The sequence below is a fragment of the Podarcis filfolensis genome (genome assembly GCF_964270895.1).
Source record: "Podarcis filfolensis genome assembly, chromosome: 17".
Taxonomy (NCBI): Eukaryota; Metazoa; Chordata; class Lepidosauria; order Squamata; family Lacertidae; genus Podarcis; species Podarcis filfolensis.
In genome coordinates, this window is record NC_139621.1 from 38447403 (window position 1) to 38467536 (window position 20134).

General features: G+C 50.0%; 1 protein-coding gene across 1 annotated transcript in view; it reads left to right on the forward strand.

The window, feature by feature from the left end:
• CLSTN3 (calsyntenin 3) overlaps positions 1-19740 on the forward strand; it is a 37245-nt gene extending 17505 nt beyond the window's left edge. Inside the window, exons 6-18 of the mRNA XM_083593032.1 lie at positions 1798-1983; positions 3143-3412; positions 4606-4718; positions 4814-4976; positions 6227-6283; positions 7644-7801; positions 7997-8145; positions 9671-9897; positions 12311-12481; positions 14354-14499; positions 14616-14751; positions 17075-17292; positions 18697-19740. Of these exons, the coding sequence (XP_083449158.1) occupies positions 1798-1983; positions 3143-3412; positions 4606-4718; positions 4814-4976; positions 6227-6283; positions 7644-7801; positions 7997-8145; positions 9671-9897; positions 12311-12481; positions 14354-14499; positions 14616-14751; positions 17075-17292; positions 18697-18870 (2168 nt within the window). The 3' untranslated portion in view covers positions 18871-19740. The remainder of the gene's footprint in view (positions 1-1797; positions 1984-3142; positions 3413-4605; positions 4719-4813; positions 4977-6226; positions 6284-7643; positions 7802-7996; positions 8146-9670; positions 9898-12310; positions 12482-14353; positions 14500-14615; positions 14752-17074; positions 17293-18696) is intronic.
• Positions 19741-20134: the final 394 nt, after the last annotated feature.

Genomic DNA, 20134 nt, shown 5'->3' on the forward strand with positions numbered 1-20134 from the left:
CTGCAGTTCATTCATTTTCAGCTTTGTAGTCTAGTTATAAAAAAAGTGCTCCTAGACATTCCATTACGGTGCCCATAACCTAGGTTTAAGGTGCCATTTAGCTCCTAGCTTTCATATCTCAGTTTCTAAGACTGACCAAGGGATCATTCAGTTACTTTGCCTTTTATTTTTACCTCTTCTGCCTTCTTTATTTGATGGATAACAGCTCATTTTAAACTACATAGCCTGATATATATTAACTCTCTCTCTCATATATATTAAAAATATGTATTATGTATGAGAGCAGTTAATATGATTGCATTAGTTTGCTCTGTTTTGTCCCCTGGGAAAAGTTACAGAAAGAATATATATGAGAGATAGATAGATGATAGATAGATAGATAGATAGAAATAGATATTCAGGCTTTAGTCAACCTAAGACTTAAGATCTGTTATTATGCTTGGGAAGCCTGTGTACTGTAAATTGACAGTGTTGTTTCTTTATTTAAAATGTCCTTTAAAGGAATATTTCCTCAAAGGAAGGTTGGGATAGAAATCCATTCCATAATTAAAATAGTTGCTGGATTAGTTTTCCATGTGGCTAGACCTCAGTAACTATCAAGGAGGCTGGGAGGCTTATCAAGTCCATAGCTGTCAAGTGTCCCTTACTTGGAGGGACAGTCCCTTATCCCAGCGCCATGTCCCGCTGCTGTCCCTTACTGATGGATGTCCCTTAAATTTCCCGGGTTTCAAAGGAAGCAGCTCCTTTCCCTCCCTCCCTGCCGGCCAGGGAGGAGGGAGGCTCCAACTGTGTTGCTTGGCTGCCCGGCCCGCCCCCCCAGCCTCCTCTCACCAGCCTCGGCCCCCGGGAACCCCTCCCCGCTGGGACTGGTGGGAGCCTCGGGCCCTTCCCCCACCATCCTCCTCACGGCCGCCGAACTTAGCGTCTCTGCCTGGGGCCTCCCCTCTGCCCGTCACCGCTGCTCCCGCTCCCACTAGGCCATACTGCAGCTGGACCCAAATAAGATGGGCAGCCTGGCATGGTCTATGAATTTATGAGGAGCCTTGAGAGGAGAGCGAGGGCAACCATAGAGAAAGCAGTTCAGGGAGAGGAGGAAGAGGAGGAGGTGGAGGCGCGGGCAGGTGTTCCAAGGGCTACAAGGGAAGGACCGCAAGCGCTTCTCCCATAGATTTGGAGTGGTAGACTAGCATAGATGGTCTGATCTGTGGGTTTTCTTCGGGCGCTATTTCCCCCCCTTCCTCCCGCCCCACCTGATGGAATTGAGAGCTGCAGATGGAGCACGAGAGAAAAGATACAGAACTGCAGCAGCATCTTTGTAGCTTGGACTTTGTTTTGCGCGAAAAGTGGTTGCTGCTTGTAGTTATTTAATTGCAGTGTTTCATCGGCTGGTGTCTTGAGCAGCAACCTCTGGAAACGAAGGGCTAAAAACCGGCGCTGCTCTCCAAAATTATCTGATCCCTTTTAACTCGTTGACTAAAATCCCTTATTTTGGCTGCTGGTCCCTTATTTTCAAGGCTGCTGGTCCCTTATTTTCAAATCTGTAAGTTGACAGCTTACACCAGCCTGGCCATATTCTAGATCCAGGTCCTGGTATAGTTTGGAGGGTGTTGATAAATGCACAGTGTGTGGGGGGGACGACATATAGACCTGACGATAATCTGTTGGGAAATGCATGATTTTGATTTGTTTTGATATCGATGACTGTACTTACTTTCTCTGTTGTAACCAGCCAATGGGCGGAATGTGAAGTGTAAACATAAAGCAACATAATTTGCCCATTTAAAAACCTCCCCACAGGTTGGAATAAGAGGATAGAGTACACCCCAGGCACGGGCAGCCTCGCTCTTTTCCCTAACATCCACCTGGAGACCTGTGACGAGCCCCTGTGGAACATCCAGGCCACGGTGGAGCTGCAGACAAACCACGTGGCCAAAGGCTGCGATCGCGACAATTACTCCGAGAAGTCGCTGCGCAAACTCTGTGGTGCGTATTCCCTTATCGCACCGAGTGATTCTTGCGGGAGGAAGCGAACTAGGTTGTGTGCGGGTGTACAGATGGATGGGAACTTCAAAGACCATGGGTCAATTGCCTTACAATATTTTCTTCCAGCAAAACTGGGTGAGGAGTAGTTTTAGGTGCCCTTAGTCAGGAGCATTCGTACCATATAGCAAAATTAGGTGGCAGATTTTGGGCATCATTAAGGCACATAGATCTAACCCATGGGGAGTAGATTGCGAATGAGGCCAGTGTGGTGTAGTGGTTAAGAGCGGAAGTCTTGCAATCTGGGGAACCGGGTTCACGTCTCTGCTCCTCCACATGCAGCTGCTGGGTGACCTTGGGCCGGTCACACTTCTCTGAAGTCTCTCAGCCCCACTCACCTCACAGAGTGTTTGTTGTGGGGGAGGAAGGGAAAGGAGAATGTGAGCCGCTTTGAGACTCCTTAAAGGTAAAGGTAAAGGGACCCCTGACCATTAGGTCCAGTCGTGGCCGACTCTGGGGTTGCGGTGTTCATCTCGCTTTATTGGCCGAGGGAGCTGGCGTTTGTCCACAGACAGCTTCTGGGTCATGTGGCCAGCATGACTAAGCCACTTCTGGCAAACCAGAGCAGCACACGGAAACACCGTTTACCTTCCCGCCAGAGCGGTACCTATTTATCTACTTGCACTTTGACGTGCTCTCGAACTGCTAGGTTGGCAGGAGCAGGGACTGAGCAACGGGAGCTCACCCCGTCGCGGGGATTCGAACCACCGACCTTCTGATCAGCAAGCCCTAGGCTCTGTGGTTTAACCCACAGCGCCACCTGCGTCCCTTTGAGACTCCTTAGGGTAGTGATAAAGTGGGGTATCAAATTCCAAACTGTTCTGCAAAGTTGTCCTCCTCAAGGCCCATTGAGATGGACAGGAGCTGCACCAGAGCACTGTAGGGTTTGCATTGTGACATTCCTCAACATTTCACTGGAAATATTTCTAGTATATTGTGTCCCCTGCTTAATTAGCAGAATCGGGGAGAGAGGTGTCTCGTGGATTTTCCATTATCAGGCACCAAAGTGTCTTGGTCTTGGCGTGCCCTTAGCAAAGGACACCAATCACCTGTTTTCGGATGGGCCTCCTCTGTTCTTATTTTCCTCTCTTGCCCTCGACAGGTGCTGCCACAGGTGAGGTAGACCTGCTCCCTGTTCCTGGACCCATGGCCAACTGGACGGCACGGCTCTCAGTCCATTACAGCCAGGACAGCAGCCTCATCTATTGGTTCAATGGCAGCCAGGCAACCCAGGTGCCCATGGGGAGTGGGACCGGCGCCCTGGAAGGCCTGAGCGACCATTTCACCTTGTCCCTGTGGATGAAACACGGCGTGACCCCAAGCAAGGGGAAGAGGGAGGAAGAGACCGTCATCTGCAGCACCATGCAAAGTGGTAAGAGCCGTTTCCTTCCCCATGGCAAATAGGTGGGGAGGGAGCATCTACTGTATTTTTCGCTCTATAGGACGCACCGGACCATAGGAGGGGGAGAACAGGAAAAAAAACATTCTCCCCCTCTCTGTTCAGCGCTCCTTCAGCGAAGCGGCAGGAGAAACAGAGCCCCTTCCATTTCTCCTCCCGCTTCGCTGAAGGGGTGCTGCGCAGAGAGGGAAAACTGTGCAGTGCCTCTCCAGCGAAGCAAAGCCTGGAGAGCAAGACGGATCGGTGTGCACCGACCCCTCTCGCTCTCCAGGCTTCAGGCAGCTATCCACAAGCCTTCGGAGCGCAGTGGGAACTCCTGCTGCGCTCTGAAGGCTTGCGGATAGCTGCCTGAAGCCTCCGGAGTGCAGCGGGAGTTCCCGCTGCGCTCCGGGGGCTTCAGGCGACTTCAGCGAAAGCAACGCGAAGCCTCCGGAGCGCGGGGGGAGCTCTCCCTCTGCGCTTCGAAGGCTTCGCGTTGCTATCTCTGAAGCCAAGGAGCCTGCATTCGCTCCATAAGACGCACACACATTTCCCCTTAATTTTTGAAGGGGAAAAAGTGTGTCTTATAGAGCGAAAAATACGGTATAAGGCTGCAGTCCTCTTGCCCTGTACTGCGGGGAGCCTTTTTGGTATTGTTATTTTTGTTTTATTAAAAAAATATTTTTTAAAATGGTATACTGGAATTGTGCTGCAGTGGAATAGCACAGTTAACTATTAACAATAGTTTTTTTTTAATAAACAACAACAACAACCCGTAAAGTAAGGTATACCTTTGCCTATTGTTATTGGAGCACCATGAAAGATGCAAATTGTCTCCTGCCTAGACTCCTCGTTTGCTGAAAAGCAAACTTTGAGCAAGTTTTCTTTCTTAAGAATATGTGAGACAGAGGTGGTGCTGAGGAATACTTCTAGAGACCCAGGGGAAAGGACAGGTCAACACGTTTTATTAAAAAAAAGAAAACAGCAACAACACCCTGAAGAAATCTAACCCCTGAGGGCCAGATCAGGACAAAACAGGGGCAGAGGTTTTTTTGCCAAGGATGGGTATCAGAACTGTCCCCAGTAACCGGGGCAGTTGGAGCATTTGAGAGAGCAGAATGACCGTAGGTGAATCAGGACAGACTGGCCGTAACTGCTGTATCTGATGCCTCCTTCCCTATCTGCAGAAGACGGATACTCCCATTATTCCCTGGGTGTGCATGGCTGCCGCATAGCTTTCCTCTACTGGCCCCTGCTGGAGAGCGCAAGGCCTGTCAAGTTCCTCTGGAAACTGGAGCAGGTGAGGAAACGACCGCCATCTTTGTTGTTCTTCTCCAAACCCACATGGAGACACTGACGCTGTATGTCCTGATCTCTCCTTTTCCCTGCTCGCAGGTCTGCGATGATGAGTGGCACCACTATGCTCTGAACCTTGAGTTCCCCACCGTGACGCTTTACGTAGACGGCGTCTCCTACGACCCTGCGCTGATCCACGACAACGGCCTCATCCATCCCCCACGGCGTGAATCTTCCCTCATGATCGGAGCCTGCTGGGCCGGTGAGCACTTCCGAGCGACTGGAAAATAGGCAGAGGAAGTGGAGACTCAGTATTCTTGGGTTACTAAGAGAGAGATGCAAATTTTCAAAAACGTTGAAGTTTAAGATGGTTTGGCAGGGAGGAGCAGTCCACCCAGCTCCTTCAAGGAAAACCTAAAATAATGTGCCATACTGACTTAGGCTACAATGCTAAACTCCCAGTGAAATGGCCTTCAAGTTTCCAGAAAGCGAACTTGGAAACCTTGGAAAGGCTTCATGGTTCCCTTTCCCAAATCTGCAGTGCCACCCCCTTCCTTTGAATGCGACAAGTCTCATATCCTACTCCCCGAACTACAGATGATAATAAAATAATAATAATAATAATAATAATAATAATAATAATAATTTATTTGTACCCTGCCCATCTGGCTGGGTTTCCTCAGCCACTCTGGGCGGCTTCCATAGAAACCAAAAATACACTAAAATATCATACATTCAAAACTTCCCTGAACAGGGCTGCCTTCAGATGTCTTCTGAATGTCAGGTAGTTATTTATCGCTTTGACATCTGATGGGAGGGCATTCCACAGGGCGGGCGCCACTACCGAGAAGGCCCTCTGCCTGGTTCCCTGTAGCTTTGCTCCTTGCGATGAGGGAACCGCCAGAAGGCCCTCGGTGCTGGACCTCAGCGTCTGGGCAGAACGATGGGGGTGGAGACGCTCCTTCAGGTATACTGGCACCTCTGAGGTGTGACAATTTGGTTGCCTCATTTGCAGGGCCGCCTTTAGCATATGTACCGCTGGGGTGCAAAGATCCACCCAGCACCCCCAAATTCGGGGGGGAGCCAAAATTGTTGACCTTTTTTGGGGGGGAATTGCTCACCTGTTACAATCTGCTTTTGTTTCCTGACTCTCGGGACTATTTTACGCTATGGGTGGGGGTGGGGGATTTTGCTCCATTGCTTTTCACTGCCACCGATCGAGAGGGACCAGTATACAGTAGGTATACATTTGGCGCCCCCCAGAATTCAGCGCTCGGGTGCCCCACACCCCTTGCACCCCTGGGTAAAGACGGCCCTGCTCATTTGCCCATGCAGGGCCAGCCCTGTCATTAGGCAAAGTGAGGCAGCAGCCTCAGGCAGGTGGTTTTGGATGTCATGAAAGGGCAGCAAAGAATTCATTTGCTTATTCACTTTTACTGGTAGAGAGAGTTTGAAGAAGCACTCAAAGGGTGACTCTTGTTCAACATTTTGAATTTCACTTCTGTTTTGCAGAGGAAAGAAACAAAGAAAAGGCCAAAGTGAATGAGAACTCCACGGATCTGGGGCAAGGTAGTTGACTTTCTCTGTCATCACGCATGGCTCTCCCCTCTCTTCATGCATGCCATTCCCTGTACATGGCCATTTCCGTTTTCCTCACCCCTCTGGGAGGAAAGTCTTGGCGCCTGGGTGACGTTGCCAACGTAGCTTCTTCTGGGCAAGATGGTGTTTTAATCTCTGTGGTTTGTGAGAGGGCCTGAAGGTGGAACAAAGCTGGTCTGTGAGAGGCTTTTTCTTTCCTTTTCCTAATTTTTATAAAATACAGTTCAAACAAACCAAACAATTGTAACTCTTAAGTTGCATCAACGTGGTTAACATTTTTTGGAGCAGAGGTCCAGCTCCAAGGGCCTTCTGGTGGGTCCCTCACTGTGAGAAGTGAAGCTACAGGGAACCAGGCAGAGGGCCTTCTCGGTAGTAGCGTCCGTCCTGTGGAACGCTCTCCCATCAGATGTCATGGAAACAAACAACTATCTGACTTTTAGAAGACATCTGTTTAGGGAAGTTTTTAATCTTTGGTGTTTTTTCGTATTTTTAATATTCTGTTGTGAGCCGCCCAGAGTGGCTGGGGAAACCCAGCCAGATGGGTAGGGTATGTATGTATGTAAAGGTAAAGGTACCCCTGACCATTAGGTCCAGTCGTGACCGACTCTGGGGTTGCGCCGCTCATCTCGCTCTATGGGCCGAGGGAGCTGGCGTTTGTCTGCAGACAGCTTCCGGGTCATGTGGCCAGCATGACTAAGCCACTTCTGGTGAACCAGAGCAGCGCACGGAAATGCCATTTACCTTCCCGCCGGAGCGGTACCTATTTATCTACTTGCACTTTGACGTGCTTTCGAACTGCTAGGTTGGCAGGAGCAGGGACCGAGCAACGGGAGCTCACCCCGTCGCGGGGATTCGAACCACCGACCTTCAGATCGGCAAGTCCTAGGCTCTGTGGTTTAAGCCACAGCGCCACCCACATCCCTATGTATGTATGTATGTATGCATGCCTAAATAAAGATGATGATCATGATGTTGTGTGTGGAAAATTTCTCAAGAGTGTTACCTTTCGAGAATCCCACTTTTTTGCCTTTCGCTACCACATTGCCTCAAATGCTGTTCGGGGCAATTTTTCCTCCTCACGAACTCTCTGAAACCACAAAGAGGAAACAAGGTCTGTCCCCTTTCCTCGCCACCCCCCAGCTCCTGTGCTCCGGTCTCCCCGTTTCTCAGCTGGCTGCGCATCCAAGACTCCCCACTCTCCTTCCTCCTTCTTTTGCCTCTCCTCCCACCTGCATCTTCCACCTCCTCCTCCTCTGTGGTCTGTGTTCTCTTTCTCCCCCTTTCTCTCCATCTGTCTCTCACACCATCCCTCCTCCTGTATCCCCCTTAGGAGACCCTCTGCTGATTCACCACTACTTCCACGGTTACCTGGCTGGCTTCACTGCGCGCCCTGGCAGCCTGGAGAGCCGGGAGGTGATAGAGTGTCTCTATGCCTGTCGCGAAGGGCTAGACTACAGCGACTTTGACAGCCTTGGCAAAGGGATGAAGGTACACCCGGAAGCGCCCCCCCTTGCCCTCTGGTGGCATGACCCCCCTTCCTTCCCTCTGCTAGCACCTTGGCTTGGCTTCCTGCCTGCTCCTGCCTCCTGCAGTATCTCCTCGTGTTCTCCTGCGTCCGTGTGTCTCGGCCCACCAGCCCGAGCCCTTGCCTCAAAGCCCGTTGGCTTCCTCCTTCCCCTGCAGGTTCACGTCAACCCCTCCCAGTCTCTCCTCACCTTGGAGGGCGACGACGTGGAAACCTTCAACCACGCCATTCAGCACGTCGCCTACATGAACTCGCTGCGCTTCGCTACGCCAGGAGTCCGACCCCTCAAGCTCACCACGACTGTCAAGTGAGTGTCAAAGCTTCGGCAGCATCATAACCTGCATCCTTCTGGGCTTGAGCCAGCAGAGCCTTACTTTTTTAGTTGTGGGCAGATAGCTTCTGCTGCTCAGATTATTACAGCTTTACTTCTTTGTTCAGTTTCACAATTGTGTATACAGTGGTACCTTGGTTCTCGAACGGCTTAGTTGTCGAACAAATGCGCTCCCGAATGTTGCAAACCCAGAAATAAGTGTTCCGCTTTGCAAACTTTTTTTTGGAAGCTGAACATCCGACGCGGCTTCCGCTACAGTGCAGGAAGCTCCTGCAGCCAATCGGAAGTCACACCTTGGTTTTTGAATGGTTTTGGGAGTCAAACGGACTCCCGGAACGGATTAAGCTGAAGAACCAAGGTAGAGGGCCGGATTTAGGTTTGATGAGGCCCTAAGCTACTGAAGGTAATGGGGCTCTTTATATGTCCAGCTGTTCTTTGTCAACACAAATTGTCATTTTTTTGTGTTGAATATATGCTACATGGTAATTTATGGACCTAATAGGTATCTAAAGCCGTTTGCACATAACAAATAGGAGCCTACACAACACAAAACACTGTTGCTGTATGTAGGTTTTATTTCCTTTTTATTTTATATTTTGGAAATGTACATCCAGGTTTCTTTTCCTTTAAATTTTTTTTGGGGGCCCCCAAGAGAGTGGGGCCCTAAGCTATAGCTTGTTTAGCTTATACGTAAATCCCGTACTGCCAAGATACCACTGTATGTGGGACTTCACAGAAGCAAACAGAAGCTTAGCCTGAGGGTGTGTGCGCATGATACCTTTAACGCACAAAATCTGAAGCGCATCACTTCACTTAAAGAATTCCAGGCCCTGTAGCTTACCCCGCACTTTCAGCTCATGACACGGCATTAGTATTGGATTAGAGATGCAGAAGAGACTTCAGGAGGCGACAGGGTGCGCAAGCTTTGAAGTTCCACAGACCCAACAGAAGCAATGTGGCTCCGTTAAGAGTCTCATCTTGCCTGTTTGGTGTGTGTTGTTCCCCTTGCTGCTGCTTTTGCTTTCAACAACTCTGGATTGATAGTTCGAGTACTTATAAGAATCCTGCTTTGCTCTGCAGAAAGAAAGCAGGGAGGAATGGCACTTACTGCTTCATGTGAGCATGCTTTGTGGAAATGGGTAGCTGAGACTTAATTCCCCTGAAAGATAATGGTGGGATTTCCACAATAGGCTTGGATAGCTAGCAACATAATCAGAGGGTCTACCACCAAGGAGAGGTAGCTAGCCCTTTGTTCTCAAGCTGCTTTTATTTTCTGCACTTGTGGTTTTTTACTCTTTATTTTACAACTATTTAATGGTATTGCTTTAAATACAAGCTGCCCAGGACACTGATTACATGGAAGGATAGGCTATCCATTTTTAAAAAAATAAAAATGTGTTCTTAGAAACAAAGGTGTCCCTTGGTGCTGAGGAACAAAAGGGACTCCCGCCTCCTTGCAGACTGGGATCAACGGGTGTTGCTTTCTCCTGTCTTCCCTTAGATGCTTCAGCGAGGAATCCTGTGTCTCCATCCCGGATGTGGAGGGTTACGTGGTTGTGCTTCAGCCTGATGCTCCTCAGATCTTACTGAGCGGCAGTTCTCATTTTGCCCGGCCTGTCTCCGACTTCGAAGGTCCCGAGGGAGTCCCTCTCTTTCCTGACCTCCAGATTTCTTGCTCCATTTCACATCAGGTGGAGCCCAAGAAGGATGAGAGCTGGCACGGCACAGGTGAGCTGAGCGCTTCGGTAGAGATGCTGTAGCAGCACAGGGCTGTTTGCGTGTGTTTGTGTGACAACCCAGGCAACAGAAGCAGAAAAAGCAGGCAGTTTTGCTAGAAGCAGAAAGTGTCACATTTTACCAATCTGATCCTGGAAAGATATGGACTTCCCAGCCCTAGTAATATGAACAAAACCCTCTTGAGACCATTTAACATATTCTTTTTTCCATTTATAATAATTATACTTCTCCAGAGAAAAAGCAGAGACATCACCTTGTCAACAAAGGTCCATATAGTTCAAGCTATGGTTTTCCCAGCAGTGATGTATAGAAGTGAGAGCTGGACCATCAAGAAGGCTGATCGCCGAAGAATTGATGCTTTTGAATTCTGGTGCTGAAGGAGGCTGTTGAGAGTCCCATGGACTGCAAGAAGATCAAACCTCTCCATTCTGAAGGAAATCAGCCCTGAGTGCTCACTGGAAGGACAGATCCTGAAGCTGAGGCTCCAATACTCTGGTCACCTCATGAGAAGAGAAGACTCCCTGGGAAAGACCCTGATGCTGGGAAAGATGGAGGGCACAAGGAGAAGGGGACGACAGAGGACGAGATGGTTGGACAGTGTTCTCGAAGCTACCAGCATGAGTTTGACCAAGCTGTGGGAGGCAGTGGAAGACAGGAGTGCCTGGTGTGCTCTGGTCCAGGGGGTCACGAAGAGTCGGACATGACTAAACGACTAAACAACAACATACTTCTCCAGTGTCTGAAATGCGAAACACTATATAGAAAGAACACACAGTTATATAGCATAATTGTCATGTTGGTTCCTGGAAACTATAGTTTGCGGAGGCTGCTTGGAGATCCTTAAACTCATTCACAGAACTACAGTTCCCAGTGTTCCCTGGACAGAGGAAATGGGGGTTGCTATGGCATGGACTAAACGACTAAACAACAACAACAACATGGCATGGAAGGCCAGAAACAGAAAGAGGAAACTGAGAAGGGGTGGGGAAGGGATGGCTAACCAGCAGAGAATGAGAAGGGAGGAAAGATGAGGAGCAGGAGCAGTTATGATCTTTGGGAAAGAGGTGAGGTGAAGACTGAGTGCGAGTGTATTCCAAAATCAGTAAGGACATAGACAGAGGTAATTACTTCGGAGCACTCCTCCTGTCTTTCATCCAGACATATTTGTTCTTCTCCAGGGTCGAGCCCTGAAAAAAGTGATTCTGCAAATGTGAAGTAGAACCAGGCTGATTGGCAGCTCCCTGTGATGTCACCGAACAGCCCTCCTCCTTTCCTGGGAGTTGTTTGGCACATGTTTTCAAAAAATGTCCTTTTATGTATGTGTGCCTATGCAAAGCTTTTAAACTTGGGAAGCCCACCTGAAGCATGGGCCGAGGGAGCTAGACCAACAGCTGAGCAAGACCAGCTGTACGGTTCCCTATTGCACATGTCTGCCATTTCATTTCTGAATCCAGGCTGCCGGTGGCAGAGAGACATGCTGTGATGATAACTCTTTTTGCTTTACATCTGCCTTTCCCCCTAAGGAGCAGAGAGAGAAATGGAGCTGGGAACAGGAGAATAGGAAGGAATCAAAGCTTCATCAGCTGCTTTAATGAGGTTGGGAGGTGTGTAAGGAGATGGAAGAGAAGAGAGAGAGGTAGATGGCAAAGATTGTGGAGAGGTTTAAAATTAGGAGGTAATCAAGGGCAAAATAGGGAAGGGAAGCCACTGAGGACAGTGAAGGAGCAAAAAACTCGAATGGAGATTAAGCCAGATGGGGGGAGGGGGAAAATCAGTTTTGTATTTTTAAATTGCTTAGGTCAATTTGTTTTTATATCTCATTTCATCAGTATTTTTAATTTATATTTTATGCAAACAGCTTAGAGGTTTTGTTGATTAAGTGGTACAGAAATGCAATGCAATGCAATGCAAAAAAATAAAATAAAATAAAATATGCAGGCCATCTCTCTGTTCCCCTTTCTATACTGAATGGGTGTAAGCTGTTTGTTTTCAAGAAAGGTTAGAGAAGCAGAAAGGTAAGATAAGAAGCAGAAGGCCAGGCAGGGGAATGAGCCCCTTTTTGTTTCTAGTGAGTGAAAGAAAATGATCCTATTCTCCCCAGTTCTTATCTGGATGGTAACTTGGGATGAGGGTGCAGAGAAAGGGGTGTGGTGCGAGGGGCCCCAGAGGCCATCTTCCTTGTCCCCCCTCCCGAAACCTATCAGCACCTCTGACCACTGCATGTGCTCACCTTTACAATATAATTTTCCTGGCCAAACCTATATTTTGATGCAAACCGCTTGGTAGAGTGGCTTAAATGCATCTCTGGAGGCTCCTTGGGAGGAAGGGTGGAGTGTGGATGCAACAAATAAATGCGGTTCCCTCCCTTCTCTCGTAAGTCTTCCCTGCCTTCTCTCCCTTGCAGTGGCAGATACGCGGATGTCGGACGAGATTGTTCACAATCTGGATGGTTGCGAGATCTCCCTGGTCGGAGAGGACCTGGACCCTGAGAGGGAGTACCTGGTCTTAGATGGAGCCTCCCTGCAGCAGCGAGGCTTGGAGCTCATCAACACCTCTGCCTACCTCAGCGTCGCAGGTGTGCATCTTTTCTGGCCTCAACCTTCTCCATCACAACACAGTCTGGACATGCTGAAGGGTCCCTGGGATGATAAAGCCCTGGTTACCCAACGGATAGCTTTCATATATCCCATACGCTGGGATAGCTCAGACGGTAGAGCATGGGACTCTTAATCTCAGGATGAGGGGTTTGAGACCCATGTTGCGCTGGATGACCCTCATGGTTCCTTCCAGCTCTACAGATCTATGATTCTGTTATTCATGTCCTCACAGCCAAACCAGTAAGGTAAAGGTAAAGGGACCCCTGACCATTAGGTCCAGTCGTGGCCGACTCTGGGGTTGCGGCGTTCATCTCACTTTATTGGCTGAGGGAGCCGGCGTACAGCTTCCGGGTCATGTGGCCAGCATGACTAAGCCGCTTCTGGCGAAACAGAGCAGCGCACGGAAACGCTGTTTACCTTCCCGCCGGAGCGGCACCTATTTATCTACTTGCACTTTGACGTGCTTTCGAACTGCTAGGTGGGCAGGAGCAGGGACCAAGCAACGGGAGCTCACCCCGTCGTGGGGATTCGAACCGCCGACCTTCTGATCAGCAAGTCCTAGGCTCTGTGGTTTAACCCACAGCAAGTTACTGCAAGCCTTGCAAGTTACTGCTCCTTCATTCCATCTTTCCTCATTGCACAGTTTACCTCATAAATACATCTTTACCTCATAAATAAGCATCTCGAATTCAGGGTCAGGAATGAAGCCATAGCAGGGAAGTGGGGGAGATAATGGGTGGGGAAGGGTTAAGCATTACCCTCACTGCTTCTTCACTTCAAATCATCCAGTTCTCACACAGCTGCCAATAACACAGAGCCTATCAGGCTTCTAGCCTACCCAGAGACCTAGAATGCAGATGTGTTTCTAGTTTCCTGTTGGTCTTATTTTATATTATTAAATTTTAGTGGGGGTTTTTTTTACTAATAATTTTATTGCTTGATTCTTTTCAAAAGCCGCTTTGAAGTTTTTAAATATATATATATATAATCATGAGGTAAATAAATCCCATGTTTAAACCCTCTCCCAACCCCTGTTGCAGTTTACTTCCCTGAAGTCTGCTTTTCTTGCTTCCCCCCCCCCCCCCGTAACCAAACTCACTTCCAGTACTGAGGCTTAGATAAGAGACAGAAATACCTGGATAGAGAGATACAGGGAAGGTGGGAGGAGGGGTCTGTGTACATATGCCACCGCACAACTCATTTGTCGTTGAAATCCAACTCATGCCCACCCACCTACCCTCTTCGTAGATCAGTGTTTCCCAAACTTGGGTCTCCGGCTGTTTTTGGACTATAAGTCCCATCATCCGCAGCTAGCAAGATCACTGGTCAGGGATGATGGGGATTGTAGTCTGGAAAACAGCTGGAGACCCAAGTTTGGGAAGCACTGTTATAGATGATTGGGGCAGATCTGGCTTTAACAAACCGCTACCAGTAGTTTGGAAGGGACGCGGGTGGCGCTGTGGGTTAAACCACAGAGCCTAGGACTTGCCGATCAGAAGGTCGGCGGTTTGAATCCCCGCTGCACTGGTTCGCCAGAAGCGGCTTAGTCCTGCTGGCCACATGACCCGGAAGCTGTACGCCGGCTCCCTCGGCCAATAAAGCGAGATGAGTGCCACAACCCCAGAGTCGGCCACGACTGGACCTAATGGTCAGGGGTCCCTTTACCTTACCTAACTTACAAGGGAGAATTTAAGCACTTATATGCACTTTCAGCCACCTCTGTTTTGCAGTGATAAAGCAGGGTTTTGCATGGGAAGTTTAGTTGCAAAGCCTGAGCTCAGCTAGCTTGGAAGCTTTAACCCTCCCCTCCCACCCCTGACCTCCGCCTGGGTATCTTTCCCCATTTCTAGGCGTGGAGAGCATTGCTGTCTATGAGGAGATCCTTCGCCAAGTCTCCTATTGCATCCATCACGGCGCCGCCCTTTATGAGAGGAAATTCCGCCTTTCTTGCACTGAGATGAACGGCCGTTACTCCAGCAACGAGTTCACCGTTGAGGTAAGCGCACCGCAAGGGAGGGCGCGAAATTCAAAATGTCTGCGAATCGGGCTGCGTCTGAGGTGGGTGTCAGCAGCCTGGAACCAAGAATCCCGACTGCGGGTTTCTCGTTGCAGGTCAACGTCCTTCACAACATGAACAGAGCCGCTCACCCGAACCACATTATGAGTGCCCAGCAGTTCATGCATCGGGGACACCATCTCCCTCCAGAACTCTCCGGCCACAGCCTGGCTAGCCCCCACCGCAACTCCAGTACGTACCGATTTGTAATGGTTCTAGGGGTTGCTCGTGCGTAAGCCGGTGCCAACACCTGGCTGGGTTGCCTGAGTGAACCTTTTCTGTCCGGACAGCCACTCACCCGTGGCTGACTGAATCGCTGGCAGAATCCGTCAGTGGGCGTTTCTTGAACTTCTTCCAGCAAAGAAGCTCTTTGACGCCTAGTCTCCGCCTACTCTCCCTGCGCGGAAGCCTTCTGCGCAAGGAGGGCGTAGGCAGCGGAGGACCCGTGCTCTCCCCGCTGGTCCCCGGCAAGGAGTCATGGGACCGCCTCGCCGATTCCCCCATCTGCCCCCCTTCTCCACTGGTGCTACGCTGATTCTTTTCCCCAGAAGCTGGGCTGCCTCTCCCCATCCCGGGACGCTCTCTGGAATCCCTCTGGAGCTTGCTCTCTCCCTCCGGCACTGATGGCAGTTCCCTGACACGATTGATACGCTACTGCGAAGTGGCAGATTGACTGAGAAAAGGGCGTGAGAGAGGGTGGCACACTCAATTTTGGGGTCAAAGTTGATGAGGTCTGTGACTGGATACCCTAGCGTATTTTACTTTAGTCCAGGTGTCAGGCTTCAGAGAATCCTATCCCTCCACAGTGGGATGCTAAGAAGCAGATAAACAAAGAAGCGTTCTTACCAAGTACCGTATTTTTTGCTCTATAAGACTCACTTTTTCCCTCCTAAAAAGTAAGGGGAAATGTGTGTGCGTCTTATGGAGCGAATGCAGGCTGCGCAGCTATCCCAGAAGCCAGAACAGCAAGAGGGATTGCTGCTTTCACTGCGCAGCGATCCCTCTTGCTGTTCTGGCTTCTGAGATTCAGAATATATTTTTTCTTGTTTTCCTCCTCCAAAAACTAGGTGCGTCTTGTGGTCTGGTGCATCTTATAGAGTGAAAAATGCGGTAGTTTACAGTGGTACCTCGAGTTACAGGCGCTTCAGGTTACAGACTCCGCTAACCCAGAAATATTACCTTGGGTTAAGAACTTTGCTTCAGGATGAGAACAGAATTCGCGCAGCAGCGGCGTAGCGGCAGTGGTAGGCCCCATTAGCTAAAGTGGTGCTTCAGGTTAAGAACAGTTTCAGATTAAGAACGGACCTCCAGAACGAATGAAGTTCTTAACCTGAGGTACCACTGTGCCTTGTTACTTCTCCCTTTGACTTGGGACAGCCAGATAAACGTTTTTTTCAAGCAATAAGGCTTTAACCTCGGTGCTGTCAGTGAGGTATCTAGGCACACTATCCAGGGCAGGGACTCCCAATATTCAAGATGCTGTTTTTACCTGTAAAGCCCTAAACGGCTTGTGTGCCTTTTCCTTAGCAGCTGATCTGTTTTAAATATGCTTGAGGTTTCAGGAAAGGGCAAGACACCAATGTATATTAAGTAGTACATGAAAGGAGAAACTGGAGATCATTGGAATACCAGCTGAAAGGAGCCAAGGCAAAGGCCTGGGGTGATATTAGGAATCTGTGGCAGGATATCTGTAGACTGGTGACTGGAAGCGGCCGCCGAGACCACATAACACCGGTCTTAAAAGACCTACATTGGCTCCCAGTACATTTCCGAGCACAATTCAAAGTGTTGGCGCTGACCTTTCAAGGCCTAAACGGCCTCGGTCCAGTATACCTGAAGGAGCATCTTCTCCCCCACTGTTCAGCCCAGACACTGAGGTCCAGCTCCGAGGGCCTTCTGGCGGTTCCCTCGCTGCGAGAAGCCAAGTTACAGGGAACCAGGCAGAGGGCCTTCTCGGTAGTGGCGCCCGCCCTGTGGAACGAACAAAGAGAACAACACCTACCAGACTTTTAGAAGACATCTGAAGGCAGCCCTGTTTAGGGAAGCTTTTAATGTTTGATGTATTACAGTATTTTAATATATATTTTTTTGGAAGCCTCCCAGAGTGGCTGGGGAAGCCCAGCCAGATGGGCGGGGTATAAATAATAAATTATTATTATTATTATTATTATTATTATTATTATTATTATTATTATTATTATCTTGATAAGCGAAACAGAAGAACTGCCTTACTGTATGCAGATATAGTGTCTCTGAACCTGGAAGCTCCATTTAGCTCCCATGGGTGCTAGACCTGTTCTCCATAGAATCCTCTTGCTCCTTTTCGACAGGCCTCTAAACCACCGGCCATCTCCACATCTTGGGAGCGGCAGGTTCTAGGGAGGGTGTCCCGTTGAAGTGTGGCCTATGCAGCTTCTGCAACGAAAAGCCTGCCCTCCGGAACCACATCCTAGCTCCTGCGTGGGCAGCCACGAAACAAACTGGCTTTATCCTCCCCCTTTCTCTTTCCCCGCAGTGGTCCCCAGCGCTGCCACCATCATCATTGTGGTCTGCGTGGGTTTCCTGGCTCTCATGGTGATCCTGGGCGTCCTACGCATCCACTCCTTGCACAGGCGAGGGGGCGAGCGCGAGGGCACAGGCGAATCCGCGGGGAGCCACGGAGGTGCCCAGGCCAAGGAGAGCGAGATGTTCTGGGACGACTCTGCTCTCACCATCATTGTCAACCCCATGGAGGTGAGTAGAGGGAGGGGAGATTGGGGAGGGAGCAGGGCAGGAAAGAGACTCCACTTCTGACACCAGTGTTGCAAGCAACACCAATCAGTGCCGAGCCGTGCATGAGATTCCAGGGGTCTGTGCTCCTCTGGAGAATTGAAGACGTGGCAGAGGCGGTTGTAGCTTTAAGAAATATGATTTATTCATACATTTACACCTGAATCTAGATGGAGAGCAGGGGCATATTGTGGGTGTGCCAGTGGTGCCGTGGCGCCAGGCGCACAACTTTTGAGGGGGCACAAACCAGGTGCAGCCATGCAGATGACCCCAGAGAAGCCCAGTCCAGTGCTCCTCTTCACCAGCCAAGGGCCACGTTGGCCAGCCAGGCTCCCCACTTGCTCCAATGGGGTCACTGCAGTGCGGAGGGCTGGACTGGACCCCCCCTCCATGCCCAGCACGTGCATCTGCCCCAGGTGGCGACAACAACGCTACACCGTTGGGAGTGGGTCCAGACCTTAGAGCACAGTCACCTCAAGAGGGTCTTGTTCCCCACAGCACTGGAGTCCAAGGTGGGGTGAACCTAGGCTTTATTTCACCTCGGTCAAAGACCCAGTTTGGCACCCCCTTCACACACATTTGTGTACACACACACACACACACACATAGCCTGGGAGTCTCAGGGGCGCCCCTCTGAAGGCTTCAACTGGGGCAAAACCCCCTGGCTAGACTCCCCGTAGCTACGGTTCTGTCCAAGGCATCTCTCCCAGCCTGCCCTCAGCCAGCCAGCCCAAATCGTTTTGGCCTTTTCCCTGGCTATTCCAAGCCTTTTGCTCAATTGTCACTTCCTCCTTCTCTTTAGGGACGCAGGTGGCGCTGTGGTCTAAACCACTGAGCCTCTTGGGCTTGCTGATCAGAAGGTCGGCGGTTTGAATCCCGACGATGGGGTGAGCTCCCGTTGCTCAGTCCCAGCCAGTGGCGTAGCGTGGAGGGGTGCAGGGGGGGCTGGCCGCACCGGGCACAACATCTGGGGGGGGCGTGTTCGCACTAATTAATCTAGTGGAAGAGACTCGAGTGCTAAAATCCACGGGTTAGGGGGCGCAAATTACTTGCCTTGCCCCGGGTGCTGACAACCCACCCTACGCCACTGGTCCCAGCTCCTGCCAACCTAGCAGTTCGAAAGCATGCCAGTGCAAGTAGATAAATAGGTACCACTGCAGTGGGAAGGTAAACGGCGTTTCCTTGTGCTCTGGTTTCTGTCACTGTATTTCATTGCGCCAGAAGTGGTTTAGTCATGCTGGACACAGGACCCGGAAAGCTGTCTGTGGACAAACGCCAGCTCCCTTGGCCTGAAAGCAAGATGAGCACATCCCATTGGCTGGACTTAACCATCCAGGGGTCCTTTACCTTTTTACCTTCTCTTTCTAGTCATACCAGAGCTGCCAGGAGAGGGCAGCAGAGGCTTCTGGGTCGACCGTCAGAGAAGTAGCTGAAGAGGAGGAAGAGGAAAGCAGTGACTCTGAATCACCGGACAGCCCAGGCAGCGACGTGGCCGATGACCAGCGCATTGTGGGCAAGCACGATGCCCCTTGCCGCTTCTAGAGGCATGCCATGGATGGGGGAGAGGAACGCAGCGAGAGAGGGAGGTCCTGCTTATGTTTAGTCACTTGGGGGGGGGCGGGGGTATGTGTCTGGCCTCCCCCCCCTTTCCTCTTCCCACCCCCTGCCCTGCATTCTCCAGACCTCTTGTATTTGCACAGCGGAGGCTGACCCCCAAGACATGAGATTTTGGCGCATGAGGCAGGGAATCCAATTGACACCTTCCCTTCCCACGAATTAACACGGAGCACAATCCACCGGGAAGTTCTCCTGCGCAAGTGTCTTTAAAATGGAACAGAATGCAAGAGCATCACGGTGGATTAATGGTGCCTCGTGCCTCAGATTGGCCCCCCCCCTAAAATCTGGCTCTCGAGATGTCCGCTTGACCTTGCCCCAGCATAGGCCCACTGTCTGCTGCCCTTCAATAGCAGCGTCCAGGGGGAGGAGCCTCTCTTTGACCAGGTCCTTGGCTCCTCCCACCTCTCCAGCCGCTTGCTTCAGCTCAAGTGGGGCAGAGCCCCCCAAGTCTGGTCTCCAGCAGAGGACCCCCTTCCCTCCAGAGAAGGGTAAACTGGATTGGCATGATAAAAGGGAGAGGACCGGGAATTGGGGCTGCGGCAGCAAACCCAGGGGTACGACAAGACACCCCAAGATACTATATATATATATATTGTATATTTTTTCAATGTCGTTGTTTGAGGTTCATTCTTGTTTTCTTGTTTGATGCAAAGAAACAAACAAACAAAAAAGACCTGCAGCTTGTGTCGCTTTGTAAAATTGTCAATAATATTCCAATAACAAGTGAAGGAAATACATGATGTGAAGAAGAAAAATGGAGCAGATTTTAAAATAAAAAAGGATTTAAAAATGTAAGGTCTGGAATAATGGACGCTCTTCCTTCAGTGAGATAGCTTTCTTCTCTTAATAACTTCTCCACCCCATGCAGGAATTACAAGAATTGAAAAGGGATAAAAGGCTGAGGGTCTTCCAATATCTCATTAGTAAGAATAGGATTTGTTTGCCCCAACGGTTGCTTCCTGCGATGGGTCAATAAGAGGATCTCCCCATCCTCTGGGCTCCTGGACGAGTCTTAACAATGTAGAAGAGTCTGGCACCAGATCCTAATAAAGAGCAATCATAGAATTGTGGAGTTGGGAGGGACCACCAGAGTCATCTAGTCCAGCCCCCTGCAATGCAGGAATCTTTTGCTTAGCTTGCTGCTCGAACCCACAACCCTGAAATTAAAAGAGTTCTCATACTCTACCAA